Below are 16,557 nucleotides of genomic sequence, written 5' to 3'. Positions count from 1 at the left end.
AACATTACATTGGAATGTCTGATTATCAAAAATATACCATCCCTCCCACCTCCCAGGTTTGTAAAATAGTCTATTGGTCCAAGGAGCCCCCCAGGATTTGGGTCAGTGCCCTACACTGGTTTAGAGTGACATCATCCAGTGTAGTTAAGTAACCTGCTAAGATAAATGTCATTCCCACACTTGATGAGAAAAACATAGAACATTCTGAATAGAAAACAAGACTCAAAAGGAACCCCTTTAAAGCTATTTCTTTTTCTGATAGCCACTTTCTCTTCATGATCCTGTTTGGGCTCCAAGGGTCATGGATCATAAAAATGGTTTTCCTTCATCCAGTTTAAAGCTTTGCAAATGAGACTTCATAAGGAAATCAGAAAGGGAAAATAAAAGTCTTCCAGGTTCTTGTTATGGTTACCATGCCAACTAGTTTAGAAGGGAAACTACTATTGCCTTAGGTTAACAGCATTGGGATCTTTCTGCCTTGTAGCTACCTGATAATTGAAGTGAGGGAGCCTGGACCACTGGACTTCGTTGATAATCTTAGAATCTAGATTTAGCTCAATTACAACCACTACCTCTGCAAAGTTAAAAAGTCAAGGAAAAAAATCTACATACGCGTTTCAATGTACACTTCTGCCTATATTCTGGCCAATAAGTGACACGATCCTGAACTGCAGGAATGGTAATTTGAAAACTAGGTAAAAGTCCTTAGCACATTCACAAGGTGACTCTTGTTAACCATGGATCAGCATTAACTGTCCACTTTAATTTCTGTTCAAATTCTTTGTTCCCCTTAGTTTTACTTTTCTACTTGCTGGCCTTAAACTCCCATGTGATTGTAGACTATGTCCAACTGTCACTGAGAATATCTGGTCTTTCAGTCGGAAGTTAGTCCTGAATTTGACACGTTCTAAGAATGGGGGATGAAGGCGAAATCGTACAGAGTTTGCTTCTGGAGGTCCCGGTTCCCGGTGCTCCTGAATGGAATGCTTCCTCCCCCTAATCACCACCCTTGAAATCCAAGTATTAAAAATATAAGCAAGCCCCAGAGTAATGCAACATGATGTGGAAGAAAAATCTCAGGGCGAGAAGTCTAAGCCCTGGATCACAATCACGGTTCTGCCACTCACTTGCCATGCTGTGTCACTCAGTTTCTCTCCACCTGTTTTCCCTCTCTGTGAATCAAGGACTTAGTCACTTGACCTACTACCATCAGAGATAGTAGTAAGGATCAAAAGGACCCCGGAAGGGATGCTTTGAAATGTTTTAGCCCTCTCTTCATTGAGAAGAAGTAGCATTCGACGGAAGGAAAACTGTTCACTTGTTCACCTTTTGTTTGTGTTTGTTTTGGACAGAATTGATAGTCCATAGCTGGTTCCACCCAGAGAATGGTGGCTTCAAAAGATGGTTTGTATTAGCACAGTCAAATGGTTTCCAAGGGCTGTGTCCAAGTGGTATTGACATTTACATAAGACTATGTCTCTAATTACAGCATGTATTCTTTGATGGGTCTTCTCCGAAGCATCACTGCTCCTAGAAGCAGCGAATGTAGTGGAAAAAGCATTAGACTAATAGCCAAGGGCCTTGTGTTCTGGTCCCAGCTAGGACATTAAATGATTACATGACCTTGAGCAAGTCACTTAATTTCTCTGGGCCTCAGCTTTCTATGCTGGAAAATCAATTAGATATTCTTAATGCCTTTTAGTTCTAATACATTCTTAATACGATGTTTTCTAAGTTTCCATTCATTTGAACATAGCCTATTACTATCATTATTATTTTTAACCGTCTCTGATGCTTAGTGGGACTGAATGGGGCAAGGTGTTTTGGGAATCTTCTATTATGCTGAAGTGGTTCAAGAAACTCAGGAATCATTGCCCCAGAAAGCCATTGCCTCCAGAAAACCCTGATATCCCGGTTCTTCGGTCACTGGCCAATGAATTAGTCATTGAACCGATCCAGCACACTCAGGCCTTTTTGTTTACTCACAAAAGTCTTCTAACAGTGTAGTCTTGCTGTTCTCTCTTGTGTAGAGGAGTTCTTTTCCTGGGTTGACATCTCTTGGACCATTGGTGAGATGGGTCTCTTCTCCCTGGCTGCAGCTACGTTGGGGGATGGAGATGAAGGGGACAGTCTGAAGTCTCTTAGGAACTGGCTTAAAGTGAGATTTATAAATGAAATTGAAGGAATACAAAATAGTTAATTAGGGTCAAAAAATGAGAAATTATGTGGGACATGATTTTAAAAATTTGTTCATTAATTTTTGTGGGAAGCACTAACACGCTCAGTCATAATGATCAGTCATTATTCTAACCCTGTGATGACCGGTTCTTAAACACAGGCAGTTTGTATGTGTATGCAACCATGTTCCTATTTACCTCTTTATTCCTTACTCTGCACTCAGTTTTTATTCTTTTTTAGTAGGCTCCACGCCCATTGTGGGGCTTGAACTCATGACCCTGAGATCAAAAGTCGTGTGCTCTACTGACTGAGGCAGCCAGGCACCCTGTGACTCGGTTTTTATGATGTAAACTTAGATACTTAGATATGCTTAATTTTGTTCCATTACCATTCTTTCAAAGGAAATAATCCGTTTCTAGTCCTTTGCCTGCCTTCTGCATGGAGTCCAGCCCAGTCTTTCCCCTTCCCTAATGGGATATGTGTATGAAGTGAACAGATTTAAGTACTGATTCTCAGGTGTGTTTAGGTTGTTGTTATTGTGTGTGTGTGTGTGTGTGTGTGTGTGTGTATTCCTGTGTATATATTCCTGTGTATATATTCATCTGTAGTTGCAAAGCTTTTCTGTCTACTTAGACCACAGGCTCAGAAGGTCAAAACCACCCCATTCTCATATTAGGGGGAAATCTTGGAGGCTGGACCGAGAGAAAGGACTCAGTCAGTGGTCAGTGAGGATAGTATAATGAGATAAAGGTCGAAGGCTCCCTCTCCTCTGCCCTTTTGCACACCTTCTGGTTAGGAGCCATCTCAGAACCCACTGGCCTTCCCCTTCCACAGGCTCAACAGAGCTGGGGACATAGGGAAGCCCACTGAAGGTGTTTTTAGGTTCCTGACTAGTGCAACTTGTCTAGATGGCTGTGGCGGGCAGAGAGGCTCTTGGCCTACAATTGAACTGCTAACCACTAAACTGTAGAATGGATGAGGAGCTTCTGAATCTCAGAGGCCAAGCCAGAGAGACTGCAACTGGGGAGGGCGGGAAGGGGCCTGTCTCTCATCCTGAGGCCCACCTGCTCTGCTCTAAGCAGTGAAAATGGTGGGAGGCTTCCAGAAATGCTTTTCCCAGTCCCACCAGGGTGTAAACCACTTGAACAGGTTCTCCAGAAGTTAACAGTCACTCCCTCACTTGCACGGAGGTGATCAGGCTTCGCCCCCATTTCAGTTACCTTCAGGGACATCAGGCCTGAAGACTCTTCAGACCTCAAGTCATTTTTCAGACCACGTAAGACTCATCTAGAATCTCTCACTTGCTTTTGCACTTTGGAGCATCCTTCACTGAAGCACACAGGCTCGATCTCCCGCAGCCTCCAGATGGGAGTTGCCTTAATTGTAAGGTAAGCCAGAACCTTGCCCTTTCTGCACGAAACTGTTAATGGGGCCTCTTGGCAGAGTTCCGATGGGCTTTATGGTGGGTCCTGTAAGAAGGGTACATAACAAGGTGCCCCCGGGGCCGACTACAGCTGTGAGCCCTGGGCTCTTCTCTCTTCACTGGCACACACCAGACTCGACCACGCCTCTCAGGTATTGGCTATTTCCTGTGTCAAGATCCCAGCGTGAAATTTCTGGTCAGTCCCTTTTTTCCCCAAACACCAGTGGTTCCAACCACAAGGGAGTGGACTTCCCTCATCCCTAAACTCTCCCTTTTTGGCTTTATTCTTTTCTCTTCCACAGCTGCATTCACACAGATATAACTTGCAGGCACGAGTCTGCAGGTGCTTGGCAGTAGGAGAAGGCTTTACTAACACGTCTCAGGATCACCGGGGTCCATGTAGAGACAGATGGCTGGACACAGAGAAGAACAGCCAGGGGGTGAAGCAGAGAGGGACAGAGACAGAGGACATACAGAGGGTAAGTGTTGCTGTGTGGTCAGTTGGCAGCTCTGTGCAGGTCAGCTGGGCAGTGGGGGCCCAGGCTCAGTTGACCTCACCCACCTGGGGGAATGGAGAGAGAACTCAGCAATAACGGACTTCTTAGCCTAAAAGCTTCTGCTATAAAAGAAGAAAAAAAAAACCCTCACAAAATGCATTGTTTTGGTTCAAAGGTATTGGGTCCATGGAGAAAAATATGTCACAAAAATCCGTTGGTGTTTTGTTTTCCACCTTTTCCCATGAATAAATATTATCCATTAAGAGCCTTGAAAAAGGTGCTTAAATACACAGTGTTATATTTTCTTCCTGTTTTGCATGTGACAACTCGGCCTCTGTGCTGCTCTTGGTCTTGTATTTTCCTCACTGGGGGCTCCAGAAACAACTGTTATTTGGTCTGAGGCTCCCCCCCTTCCAGGCCCCGTCCTGGCACACAGCCTCTATACCACCCTCCCACCCCCGTCACCCCATCCCCCATCTCCCCCCACCCCACTTCCTCTGGCCCCAGATGCAGGACCACAGGGCCACAGCCACGGCCACGTCCGTCCGTGCTAGCAGCAGTGAACCTCGGGTGCCCGTTTGCTGCCTCCTTTTCCTTCCAGGCACAAGTTTCAGTGCTAGGGGTGCAACAGGGCAGGCAGAGATAGCGAGGACGGGGAGGGAGTGGTCCCACTGGCCACTCACCAACATGCCAGCCCCTTCCACTCCCACTCCCCACGCCGGCCCTCTGTCCAGTGGGTTTACAAGGCGGAGACCTTGACGACATTGCTGGCTATGGAAGGAATGTTCGTGTTGGGGCCGGGGCTGGCAGGGGGCGGCCGGCTCTCCCCCTCTGGGGTTAGCGCTGGTGGGGTGGGGATGCTGATGATGGCTGTGGTGATCTGGGATGTTTTGCAGTTCGGTCTCAGTCCGTCGTCTGCTTTCAAGTTAAGGCTGGAGCGACTGGGGTAAAAAAAAAAAAAAAGAAGAAGAAGAAGAAAATAAAGAGTGAGTTGGTGATGGTTCCTCTTGCTGGTGTCCCAAAGCGTCCTTGACTCCGACATGTCTAGCTCATGGTAACTAGGAGGAAGCTCCAGTGTCCCTCTGTCTCCGTTTTTGGTAGTTAGCCTGTCCCTACCCATTCTAATGATCATTTCTAACAATTGCAAAGTCATGTATGCTGGGTTTTGGAATTCAGGGGATACGTTAGACTGTACCCCCTCCCACGACTGTTTACCTATTATTTGTGGCATTTTTTTGCTTTCCCTGAATTCCTTGCCACTCACTGGAGATAGTGGGAAGTGGCCTAAAGTGTAAGCAGAGAAAGGAGGAAAAAGGTCAGTCTGTGGTTCAACAGCAGCCTGAGATGAGCCATGTCTAACACAACTGTGACACTTGTTTCCTTGAGAAAACAGTCCATTCTTTGCACTGGGGTACATCCCCCTCCTCCCGCCCCCCCCCCACCATGGCCAGTTACTGTTTCTGGTATCTTCCGGTATCTAACCCCACATCGGGCCTAAACCTGCTATGGTATCCTCCCAAGCATCTGAAGAGCCTTTGGGTTAACCTGCAAGGATGATGCATTAGATAAGGGGGAGGGAGGGCTGGGGGGTCTCCTAACGCGGAGACTGTTTCCTTCTGTGACTGGCGCGACTCAAGCCTTGGGGACTGGCAGGGATGGAAGCCACCCACCTGGTAGTGAGCGAGGGCTGCTCGCTGCCCTGGATGTGGATCGTGCTGAGCTCTTGCATGCTGCGCAGGCGAGTGGCCGGCAGGTTGGAATTGGGCAGGTGTGTGGTTTTCTTACTGCGGCGGGAGCAGCAGGTGGTGGTGAGGCCCGGGTGGCTGGACAGCGAGGGACTTCTTGTGGACGGGTAGTTCTGCATCGAGCTCTCCATGCAGTTCTGCTCAAACATCTGCTCATCTATAAACTCGTGGTTCTGCGGGAAGCAGGAGGAGAAGTAGGAAGAGGAGACGGGAAGGAGGGGGATGAGCCCCCCATGCCCCGTGGGGCCGCCTGTCTCTGTCTGGGCCTTGAGAGGAAGGCTCCCAGCTGCACGGAGCACCGATAAGCATCCCAGAGGGGCGATGTCCCACAGGCACCAAATGAAGAAAGAAAAAGATTCCTATTGGCAGCCCTGGCCACGAGACAGAAGGGCGGGGCTTGCATGTTAAATCCTGCTGTGACAATAACTCCACCTGCAGCTCTGAGCTGAAGGGATACAGAGGGCCTGAAGGGGTGTAGTGGTGTCCTTAGAGCTAGAAGCAGACTTTCCTTGCTTGGCAGGGCTTGCACACGACCTCCTGGAAGTGGCAGACAAGGAGTCACTGGCCTTGGGTAGCCAGTATGCTAGGCAGTCTTTAACGCTAGGTTGGGTCTAATGGGTGACATCAGTACGAATGTCGGGTTAGTGTGAGACATCAGCTTTTAAAGGCCCTGGATTATTCACGGAATTGAGAGGGCTTTATTTACTCTTGGAGGCCCATGGGGCCAAAATGTCAGGGTTATGATTTCTTTTAACTACGGTGCTTCCCCCTGTCTCCCCCCCCCCAACCTGATTACGGGATACGGACCCCTAATATATCCGGAGGCACAGGATTCCCTAAGTCGTTAATGTAAGCATGGGAAGGGATGCTAACAACAGCCTTCCGGTGCTGAACCCAGGATAACTTAAAAAACGGCTGTTTCGCCAAGGTGACTAAAAGTCTATGGCATGAACGGTCTGGCCGAGGCCGCCAGTGTGAGGAGAAAGTCTGGGGAGAGGGAGCATGAGAACAGCGTACAGAGAGAGACCAGCTCTGGCAGCCAGTACCAGGAGTCCCTGCGGGGCCGGAAAGTGGCACACGGATGCCCAGGGGATAGCAACATGGGTGCCACGTTCCGCCACCCCCTCCGCGCCCTCAGGGAGGTCCAAAGAGGGAATCAGAAAGGCAGTCGGGTTGTCGGGCACAAAAAAAGCCTGAGCTGGTACTGAGTATGGCAGTAGAGGTAGGAATAAGCCCCAGAAGAACCAACGGCACATGCAGAGAACCAGACCGGGGGGTGAAGGGAGGAAATCCACAGACTCAGAAGAATCAGAGAGAAAAACACATCAATTGAATTTTTAAAAAGTTATACCTTGATGGTGGAGGTTCGTACAGATAACAGGGGATCATCCACAAGATAGGACAACCCCTACAGGACAACATGCCAACAGAAGATAAAAACACCATTGATTGTACATTCCAGCATTCCCAAGCTCAGTACCGACATTCAGTCCCTCCATCCCAACATTCCCCGCCCCCCCACCCCGAAATCCAGCATTCCGTCTCTTCCACCCCAGCCCCCCACCCCCACAGTCCGACATTCATTCCCTCAAATCCAGCATTCCACCCCTTCGATGCCAGCATTCCGTCCCTCCGGCCCCAAAGCCTCATTTCTTCAATGCCAACATTCCAGCCCTTCAAACCCAAATCTTTTTACCCACATCCTTTCAGTTGACACATTCCACCCAGCACATGCAACTCGGAAAGGGCAGTTGGATCCGGGCCTATCCCGTTGGCAAGCTCCGAGTCTTTGAGAGAAATTCTAGATGCACCTGTACAGTTCTTGACCGTCAGACATAGTTGATAAATCCGGGAAACTAGGGTTTTCAGAGTACTTTCCCATTTTGGAAGCCCTCTTTGGGTTCAACTGCCATCCATAGTGTCCACATTTGGCTCATACTTAGAGGTATCTAACATCTATTCCCCCTGCATCTAGAGGCCAGGATATGGAACATTCGGAAGTAGAAAGGTCCTTCCTTAGGGTGCTGAGCCCTGACCATGGGCTCTCTGGGGAGGGAGGGCCTTGAAAGGAACAGGGAAGGGTTTCACCGTGTCTCTCTTTGGTTGTCCACCCTGACTTCTCCTCTTCCCTGCTATTCCTAACACTTGTTGCCAAGGGTCCAGGCTTGGCCCCACTGCCCTTCCTTTCAGTCTGTCTGTGAGGCACAAGCATCATGCCACATTCCAGCTACGGCATCCTAAACCACGGCTCTATTTTAACAATAAGCCCTGTGGAGTCTGAACTCCCTGGGAGCCACAGGGTGATGAAGAAGCGGTGGTACTGATAACATCCTTGGCCACAGAAATGTAGGCACCGCCTCCTTCATTCACTGTCTTCTGTCCTAAGAGCTATGTAGGGAGCAAAGGAAGGACTCACAAATTGCAGCAACCTAGCCCGAGGGATAGGACAAAAACTGATGCCCTTCTCCACTCTTCTGTAACAATCTAGGATAAATTCAGCCTTAGTTTTGAAGAGTGATGGCCTTCGGAACTGAGAAACGGAGAGGCGGAGCCCTTAGCTCTCAGTGATCACAAAGTGGGCTATGGGGACTATGTAGGGGTCTGCAGAAAGGCTGGGGGTGGGGGGACCAACCTCCTGCACTGCTGCAGGACAGAGCTGGCCTCCTACCCGGGTGACTGTGCCCCACTCACTGGGGTTTTCCCCCTGAGGGTTAACAGAGAACCCATTGCTACTTTTTGGATCTAAAGGCGACTCCGACTTCTGAAGCCTGGGCCCAGGGCGAGGCCATGCGCATAGAGTTCTCTGTGAGTTCTGGCCTTCAGAAAAGAGTCGGGGGTCAGGGGTGAGAAGAAGTGCATTGGGCTGGGACTCACAGTGGTTTTCTCCAGGCAGTGCAGCAGGTGGTGGTGCTGGCTCTCGATGAGTGAAGTGGTCTTGCCCATGTGCTCCTCCTCTGGGGTGCCCTAGGAAGAAAAAAAAGAGGCTAAGGATGAAGCTGGTGACTCTTCCCATCTCCATCTCTTCACTTCTCCACAGGAGGTGGGAGAGCACCAGAAAAATCGGGATGGACCAAATTTCAGGGTCACCATAGAACATGCTAGCTTTTGGGCTGGTGGCCCTTGGTCTACAGCTGGGTTAGGGGTAGTGGTGATAATCCTATGGGAGAGGTCTGTGGACGGGGCTGCTCCCTGGAGGGTCTGGAAACATGTCTTCCTTAGGGTTCGTGTTGGGGCTTTGGGGTGGCGGTGCCCCTGGGAAGAGAAAGCAAGCCCACCTCCCCAGCCCGGGTCCCGCCGGCGCCTACCATCAGCTCCAGTGCCTCATTGAGGAGTCCGTTGCGCTTGCTGTGCAGGTAGGCATTGGAGCTGCCCGTTTTGGCCACGCGGATCCTGGCCAGGCGAGCCTTCTGCAATCGGCAGAGAAAAAAGAGTGAACGAGACTGAGAAATGAGACAACAAGCCTGGGAGGAAAAGCCAGAGGCAGCGGGCTGCCCCTGCACGGCTGCGATCCCAGATGAGGTCTGATGAAGGGGAGGAAGCGGCTTCTTCCCAGCCGCATGGATCTCTGTTTATAGATCCTGGGACCGGGTCTGAGACTCTGTGTACGCACTTAGTGCAGCTTGGTCCTGGTCAGAGTTCCTGGGGGTTTCCACTCGTCTCTCTGGTGGAGAGCCCTGATGGAATCCCGGCAGGAGAAATACCACTCATCAAAGTCCTCCCTCCTTCCAAAAGCTTTATGACCTTTACTCAGTATCACATTAGAGTATGTCTCATCTCTAACTAGACTGCCAGCGGTATAAAGGAGCATACGTTACAGCTCTCCCGATTGTCCCCTAGGGTCCAGTGCGGTTCCCCGCATCCAGCAGGTGCCCAAGGATCAGTTAATTATGAGGAAAGCAAGGAGTGTGCATATGTGCCCTTCACCACTTCTTAACATCTTCCCTTCTTTCTATTTTTTCCCTTAGCACTTATTACTAAGGTAGTAATTGGTTTCTATGTTTATTTTGCAACTGTCCCCCAGAATGTAAACTCCTTGAGGACAGGAGTTCTTGTTTTGTTCACTGATATGTACCCAATGCCTAGGAATTTTTAAATTAATAAGTGTACTTAAAGTTGCATTTCGGTTTTGGGGAGTGGATTCATGCATGGATGTGCCAATACATGTATATTTTTGTCACGCGTGTCTGTGGGAATGAGAGCAGGTGCATGTGACATGGGGGCCGGTGTGTGTATGACGGGGGGGGGGTGGAGCACATTTTCATATGCCACTCTGGCTTTAACTAGGACAACTGAAAATCTCCCCAGCTCCAGCCTGGTGCCTTCAGCAGATGCCTTCAGGGCCGGTATCTCAATGCAAGTGCATCTGTCTTGCTTGCAGAGGCCCGGGAGGCTGGACACACTGAACGTGCTGCTGCTCTTTTCCTTCCTAATGACCATAATCAGTGTCACCATGACTGCAGCACAACCACAGAGGGAGGCTGAAAGGGAAGAGTCTTTGGGAGAAGAGGGAGAAAGGAACGGTAGAGGGTTTCCTGCTGGTTTAAGAAAATGCAGCGAGAGTCCGGGTTCCTGGAGACCCAGGGTCGGCTCCAGGTCCTTGCCGCTGGGAGCAGAGCCCACGGACTCACAGACCCATCCTGGGGCAGAGGGGTCCCTCCTCCTGCCTCTGCGGAAGTCCCCTGTAACTTCCGCATGGACACTGGGCAGGACCAGCGTCCTTGGAAAATCGTGGCAATTTCCATTTCTCGTCACTCTCTCCCCAGCACGGGGGAGCGTCCCTTCCAAGTGTCCTGCTTGGCTGGTTCACGTGCTCAAAAGATGCTAGGGAGTCAGATCCAGGCTGTCAATAGAAGCACAAAGGACACACTGTATCTCTTGTTTCCTGTGGCCTACGTGTCCCTGTGGGGACAGCTCAACTCCCTTTCCTGGCTTCTAAATATGGGCACGAGACCAGGACCTGGGCCCGGAAGATCTACCTGGGAATCTGAGGAAGAGGGCTTCTCTGGATGGAGAGAATGGAAAGGGGAATCCAGCCAAGAAAGGATGGTGAGTAAGCCCTGTCAGTCCTCTTCCTCTGAGCAAAGAACTTTCATCCCAGCTCCAGGTGTCCTCCCTGGGGAGCCCGCGCCAGCCCTCCCCTTGGCCAAGATATCTACGTTCAAGCATGTTGCCCACCATTTGAGGATGCGGCTGTTATTGCCTTGGGTGAGGACTGGGTATTGAGAGCTGCATATGGAAATCCGCTTGTGTCAAGCTCATTATTGCCTTCTATAATTTGATTGCACCACTTAGAGCCAGACCTTTCCCGTATCCGGGGTCTGTCTTCATTACTTTCTAGAGATGAAAGATTCTCCTGTTCTCCTTTTGGCACTTCTTTTAATCTTATCTTACCCTGGGCTCTATTAGAGCAACAGATTGTCATATCAAATGCACAACGCTGTTTAATCATTTCCCACACAGGATAAAGAGGTTTGCAATGTATTTGCAGAACCATACCCAGCACATGAAATTTGGTGAGGATTTCTCATTTGACTTTGAGCTCCTGAGAGCCCGAGTCTGGCCTATGGGGTATTTTTATCTTCAGCGTCTAACACAGAGCTGTGAGCTGAGCAGGAGCTCAAGCAAGGCTGGTGAAGACCCAGGAAGGAAGAAGATCCCTCACAGCTGGTCAGAAATCCATCAGTAAGGCCCTTGTGGTGGGCTCATCCTTGTGCGGACTGGTCAGCTTCTCTCTCCTCCCCTGGTCATAAGCACAACGTGAGAGGTTAAAAGAGAATGTGGGCATCACCTAGGCTACGTTAAAGACAAGAAAATTGAGGGTACGAAGGGAAGTAACTTCTCCAGGGCCAGGCAGTGGGGCTGGAGGGTCTTCCAACCTTCGGGTCAAATGCTGCCTCCATAACATCCCCCTCCTCCTTCCCTCAATTTCAACTCCTGCCAGCAAGTTTCTAAACCAGATTAGCAAAGCCCAGGAAGCTGCAATTTCAATAGGGAGGGAGATTCCAGGGTTGAAGGAGAGGTCTGGAAGGAAGATGCTGTCCCTCTGGGTATGGTTCCAGATGCATCTATGCTCAAGAATCTGTCAGGCCCCAGGAAGCACTTCCTAGCTGGCTGGCAGATGCTACTGGGCCATGAGTATGGACATCTCTTGCCCTGGGAGAGGCAGAAGAAGGAAAAAGAGGGAGGCATGGAAAAGCCACACGAAAACACGGCCAACTGTACTCCCAAGCACTCATCCCAGAGAAATTAAAGCTTACGTCCACACAAAAACCTGTTCGTGAACGTTCGCAGTACTTTATAATAGCTAAAAACGTGGTTCTTATAATCCCGTGGCGTGGGATACATCCATGCCATGGGATACTGCCCAACAAGAAAAAGGAATGGACTATTGACACACACAACTTGGATGAATCTCCAGGAATTACGTGAGGTGAAAAGAAAGCCGATCTCCCAACGGTTACCAATCTCCCAAATGGTTACCTCCATTTATGTAACGTTTTTGAAAGGAAAACATGTAGATGGAGGACAGATAAATGGTTGCCAGGGGTTAGGGACAGGGTAGAGGTAGGCTGGGAGGAGCCCTTATGGATCGGAGCCGTTCAGCACCTTGACTGAGGTGACAGGTGCATGAACCTGCATGGGTGATGAAACTGTATCAGACTTCACACACACACACACACACACACACACTTACATACTCACAATGAGTACAAGTAAAACTGGGGAAGTCTGAATAGGATTGGTGGATTGTATCAACATCCATACCCTGATTGTGATAATCTTATAACTACATGTGAATCTATAATTATCTCAATAAACATCTCCACTGAAAAAACCCTCCCACTCCACATGCTCCCCTCTCTCTGTCTGCTGCTAGACCTCCTTACTTGGTCTCCAATTCACGTGGCTTCGAGAACCTAGTCTCTGAAGCAAATGGACATGGAGCCATTTTAGTAACAATCTCAAGCAAACCAGTTGTGACAGGAAAGGATGATAACTTTTTAAGCATTTCCTTTACACCTGAGGCAGGTGGACTGGAGCTAACCCTCAGGGCTGTCTAGCTCCTGAGTATGTGGTCTGGGCTGAGAATTCTCAGCTTCCATGACCTCCTGCCTGTCCCTTCTCTCCACTGTCACTACATCCTCTGTACCTGCCTTCCTTGCCTCATGGTGACAGACTTAGTGCTGGAAGCAGGCGGTATTCTTGTATTCTTTTTTTTTTTTTTTTTTTTTTGCCTCTCAGAAGAAGCCCAAGGTGAAAGAGACAGTTGAGCAACCTTGAGGAGAGACAGTATCCAGGCAAGGTGAAAACACTGTAAATATTTACTCTGATTTCAGAGGGAGAGAGAAGAGGGTGGGGAAGGAGGCAGAAGGGAGGGAGGATCATCTTTAGCAGCCAGAGGGAGGGATAGGCCAAGGCTGATTCCTTCTGTATGGGGTGGGCTTTTTAAAGTTCCACGGGAAAGGACCACTGTTCTGTTCTTGGCAGGGGCAGAATGGCAGGGGATGTGATGCTCTGAGGGACAGAGGGCACAGAGGACACAGAGGGCACAGAGGGCAAGGGAGCCACAGGAGCGGCCTAAAGCCCAGTCTGAGTGGACACAGCAGGAGGCTAGTGTGTGAGCTGGGGATTCCTTGGACCCTCACCCACTAGACCAAACACCTGTTTCAGCCTAGCTCCTGGGTGGGTGGGGGGGTTTGCTATAGGACCCCTGGCTCTTCAAGGCCTCAGGCCACTTGGTTTGGAAGGCAGATCCTAGTTTTCCTGTAGCCCTTTCTTTAGGACAGCATAATGAATTTAGATATTGTTCACATTTGCCAGCTGACTTGAACAGGGAACAAGATAAGACTTCTATTTCTGGGACGGCTTGCAGGGGTGGGGGTGGGAAAGCTTGGACCCTGGGCAAAAAGGCAGGAAATGGGTGCTGGAGAGGATGGAGAGGACAGCACGGAGCCAGAAGATGAACCTAAGGCAGGCTGGCAACATTACAGACCCAGGTCAAGATAAGTCAAAAGGCACCTCAGCACAGGCGGAGGGGGTGACCACAAGGGCACACACAAGGGGATCTGTTAGAAGTAGGAGCCAACTGGATTCATGATATAGTTGCATAATATATATTATTAAGTATTTTTATACGTAAATTACCATACATTTCAGAACTTTCATGAACTCCGTGACTTCGTTTCAGTCAGCATACACAGATATGTTCTGAAATTCTGGATTTTTCTGATATGTCAAGGAAGCCCTGCTTGGTGGAAGGCCAGTAGCAGGGATCAGGGGGTGAGAAAACTACCCAGCTGCACGCAGTATAGGGCCTGACACACAGTAGGTGTGAAAATGTTTGTGGAAAGAGAGAAAGGAAGAAGGAAGAAGGAAGGAAGGAAGGAAAGAAGGAAGGAAGGAAGGAAAGAAGGAAGGGAGGGAGGGAGGAAGGAAGAGGAAGGGGGAAGGAAGGAAGGAAGGAAGGAAGGAAGGAAGGGAGGAAGGAAGGGAGGAAGGAAAAGGAAGGAAGGGAGGGAGGGAGGAAGGAAGGGGGAAGGAAGGAAGGTAGGAAGGAAGGAAGGAAGGAAGGAAGGAAGGAAGGAGAAAGGAGAAGGAAGAGTAAAATAAGGGCACGAAATCTCAGGCCTCCGTAAGTGACTCTTTCAACAAGGTCTCCCCTGTCCACTGTACCCAGAAAGGCTCTGACCGTACGCCCTGGAGGTTAAGGGTTACCCTATTTCAGCCCAGGTCAAAAGAGAAATGAACAACCCCCCCTTGGTCCTCCCCTTTCCTGATAGGAATCTGGCAATTCACTAGCCGGATGCCCTAAAAGTGCACTAAAGCTGTCAGACCTTTCCCTTCCTCTGTGAGTGAAGGAGGGCACCCACCTGCCCTGCCTTCTCACGCGGTGTTCTGGACACCGCCAACACTTTTCTCAGGGCAGTGGTCCTCCTGGTCTTCAGCTGCACATCTGCACCTTAACCCTAAACACCCTGGGGTGACCCACGTCCATCGTGCCGTTTGTTCTGGAGCTCAGTGGCTTCAGGATGTTCCCCTTCCTGAGCATTCATTCTCTTCTCAGCACATTTATGTTTTGTCCGGATGTTTTGTATAGGCCGTCATAGGGTATTGGAAAGCAATGACGTTCCCCAGTAAGCTCCTGGCAGGGAGAGGGAGGGGCCCAGGCACTGCTGAGTGTTGGTGGCTGAGGTCTTGAAGGGGAAACCTGGGCTCAAGGAAACTGCATGGAACATCCAGGAGGGAGATCATCAGCTTATGGATAAATGAGGGTCTGTTGCACTTGGCAGCTGGAACGCAGGACACTGGTAGGGAGGGAGGGACACAAAGCTGCCTTACCTTCCAAAGCCAGGGGCCGTCTGTGCTGGGGATCCACCCGGGCAGTCCAGGCCTGGCGACCTGACTGTGATAGTGGCACAAAGCAGAGGGCCAGGCCCCTGTCTGGTGCTGTCTCCCAGTCTCCCAGGGCCGAGGCTTACCTTTTGTGCCCTGCGTTTATCGGCTCTCTGATTCTGGTGGTAAATCCGGCTGAAGTTGGAAACAATCACAGGAACCGGCAGGGCAATGACCAGAACACCACTCAGGGAGCAGATGGAACCAAAAATCTTCCCTGCAATTGTCTTGGGCACCATATCTCCATATCTGAGAGAGAGAGAGAGACAGAGACAGAGACAGAGACAGAGAGAAACAGGTGTGAGGAAGAAGGGTCACTTGGGAAATAAGCCAGACATCCCTGCCCATCACTCACCTATCCATCCATCCATCCATCCACCCACCCATCCATTCATTCAACAATTGCTTAAAGTGCCTACTATATGCCTGCTATGACCTGGCACTGAACAAAAACAGACAAGATCCCTGTGTTCCCAGAGCCAACAACCTACAAGCAGAAGACCATGAACAAGTGAGTGAACACATAAAAACACTGACTTGTCTTTATTTCTAGGAGGAGAATAGAGACAGGTGCTGTTCCAGGTGCGAGGAGCGTGGTCAGGAAAGGCCTCTCTGAGGAGCTGACATTTCAGCTGAGATCTGAAGGTAAAGGATCCCGGTCAGGGGACACACTTGGGGAAGAGTGTGCCAGGCAGAGGGAACAGAAAGTCAGAGGCCCTGAGGCAAGAGGGAGCGTGGCCTGCTGCGGGAATGATTACAGACCCGTGGGTGGTGGGGTGGGCACGGAGGGTGGTTGTACAAAAGGAGGTGGAGGTCACCACACGGAGTATGGATTTTGTCCCAAATGCAACGAGCAGCCATGGGTGAGTATTAGGAAGGAAAGCAGCACCATCTCACGTATGTCTATCAAAATAACACGTAAGAAAACCGCCCTCTCCTCGTGGAGATTCACCACGCACAAAGCACTCCTGCACACTTACCTCACATGAGCTCCGCAAACCCTGTGAACTTGGAGTCCTTGGCCCCATTGTGTAGATACAGGAAGTCGGGCTCACCGGCAGATAGACTGCCCACGTTTGGGCTTTCGTCTCTTTCCTACCAACCACACTGTCTTGGAGGGCAACCGTGAGCTCCAAAACCCAGCCCCGGAAGCCGCGGAGCCACTTTGGGACAGTGCTGGTGCCTCTCAGAGCTCAGAGGACCTCTCATAAGTACTTCACACCCTGGTGGCTGCCCCCGGGGACCGGCTTGGCCTGGCTCCCGCGCATCCCCGGGCAGGCAGGCCAGAGCCTCTCTCCTCTAATCAATAAGGTACTCTCCA

The 16,557-nt window shown here is 50.1% G+C and overlaps 1 protein-coding gene across 1 annotated transcript in view; it reads right to left on the bottom strand.

Moving 5' to 3' along the window:
- Positions 1 to 4,634: 4,634 nt before the first annotated feature.
- KCND3 (potassium voltage-gated channel subfamily D member 3) overlaps positions 4,635 to 16,557 on the bottom strand; it is a 203,119-nt gene continuing 191,196 nt past the window's right edge. The window contains exons 2-6 of the mRNA XM_047084506.1: positions 15,323 to 15,485; positions 9,149 to 9,250; positions 8,718 to 8,807; positions 5,769 to 6,016; positions 4,635 to 5,039 (exon numbers count right to left, since the gene is read on the bottom strand). Coding sequence (XP_046940462.1) covers positions 4,838 to 5,039; positions 5,769 to 6,016; positions 8,718 to 8,807; positions 9,149 to 9,250; positions 15,323 to 15,485 — 805 coding nt within the window. The 3' untranslated portion in view covers positions 4,635 to 4,837. The remainder of the gene's footprint in view (positions 5,040 to 5,768; positions 6,017 to 8,717; positions 8,808 to 9,148; positions 9,251 to 15,322; positions 15,486 to 16,557) is intronic.

The sequence above is a fragment of the Lynx rufus genome, unplaced genomic scaffold (genome assembly GCF_022079265.1).
Source record: "Lynx rufus isolate CCGP_SWC_20201006 ecotype Redwood Valley unplaced genomic scaffold, mLynRuf1.p SCAF_2, whole genome shotgun sequence".
NCBI classification, from domain to species: Eukaryota; Metazoa; Chordata; class Mammalia; order Carnivora; family Felidae; genus Lynx; species Lynx rufus.
Note: the sequence above shows the minus strand (reverse complement) of the source record. Positions and strands in the feature narration are given on the sequence as shown.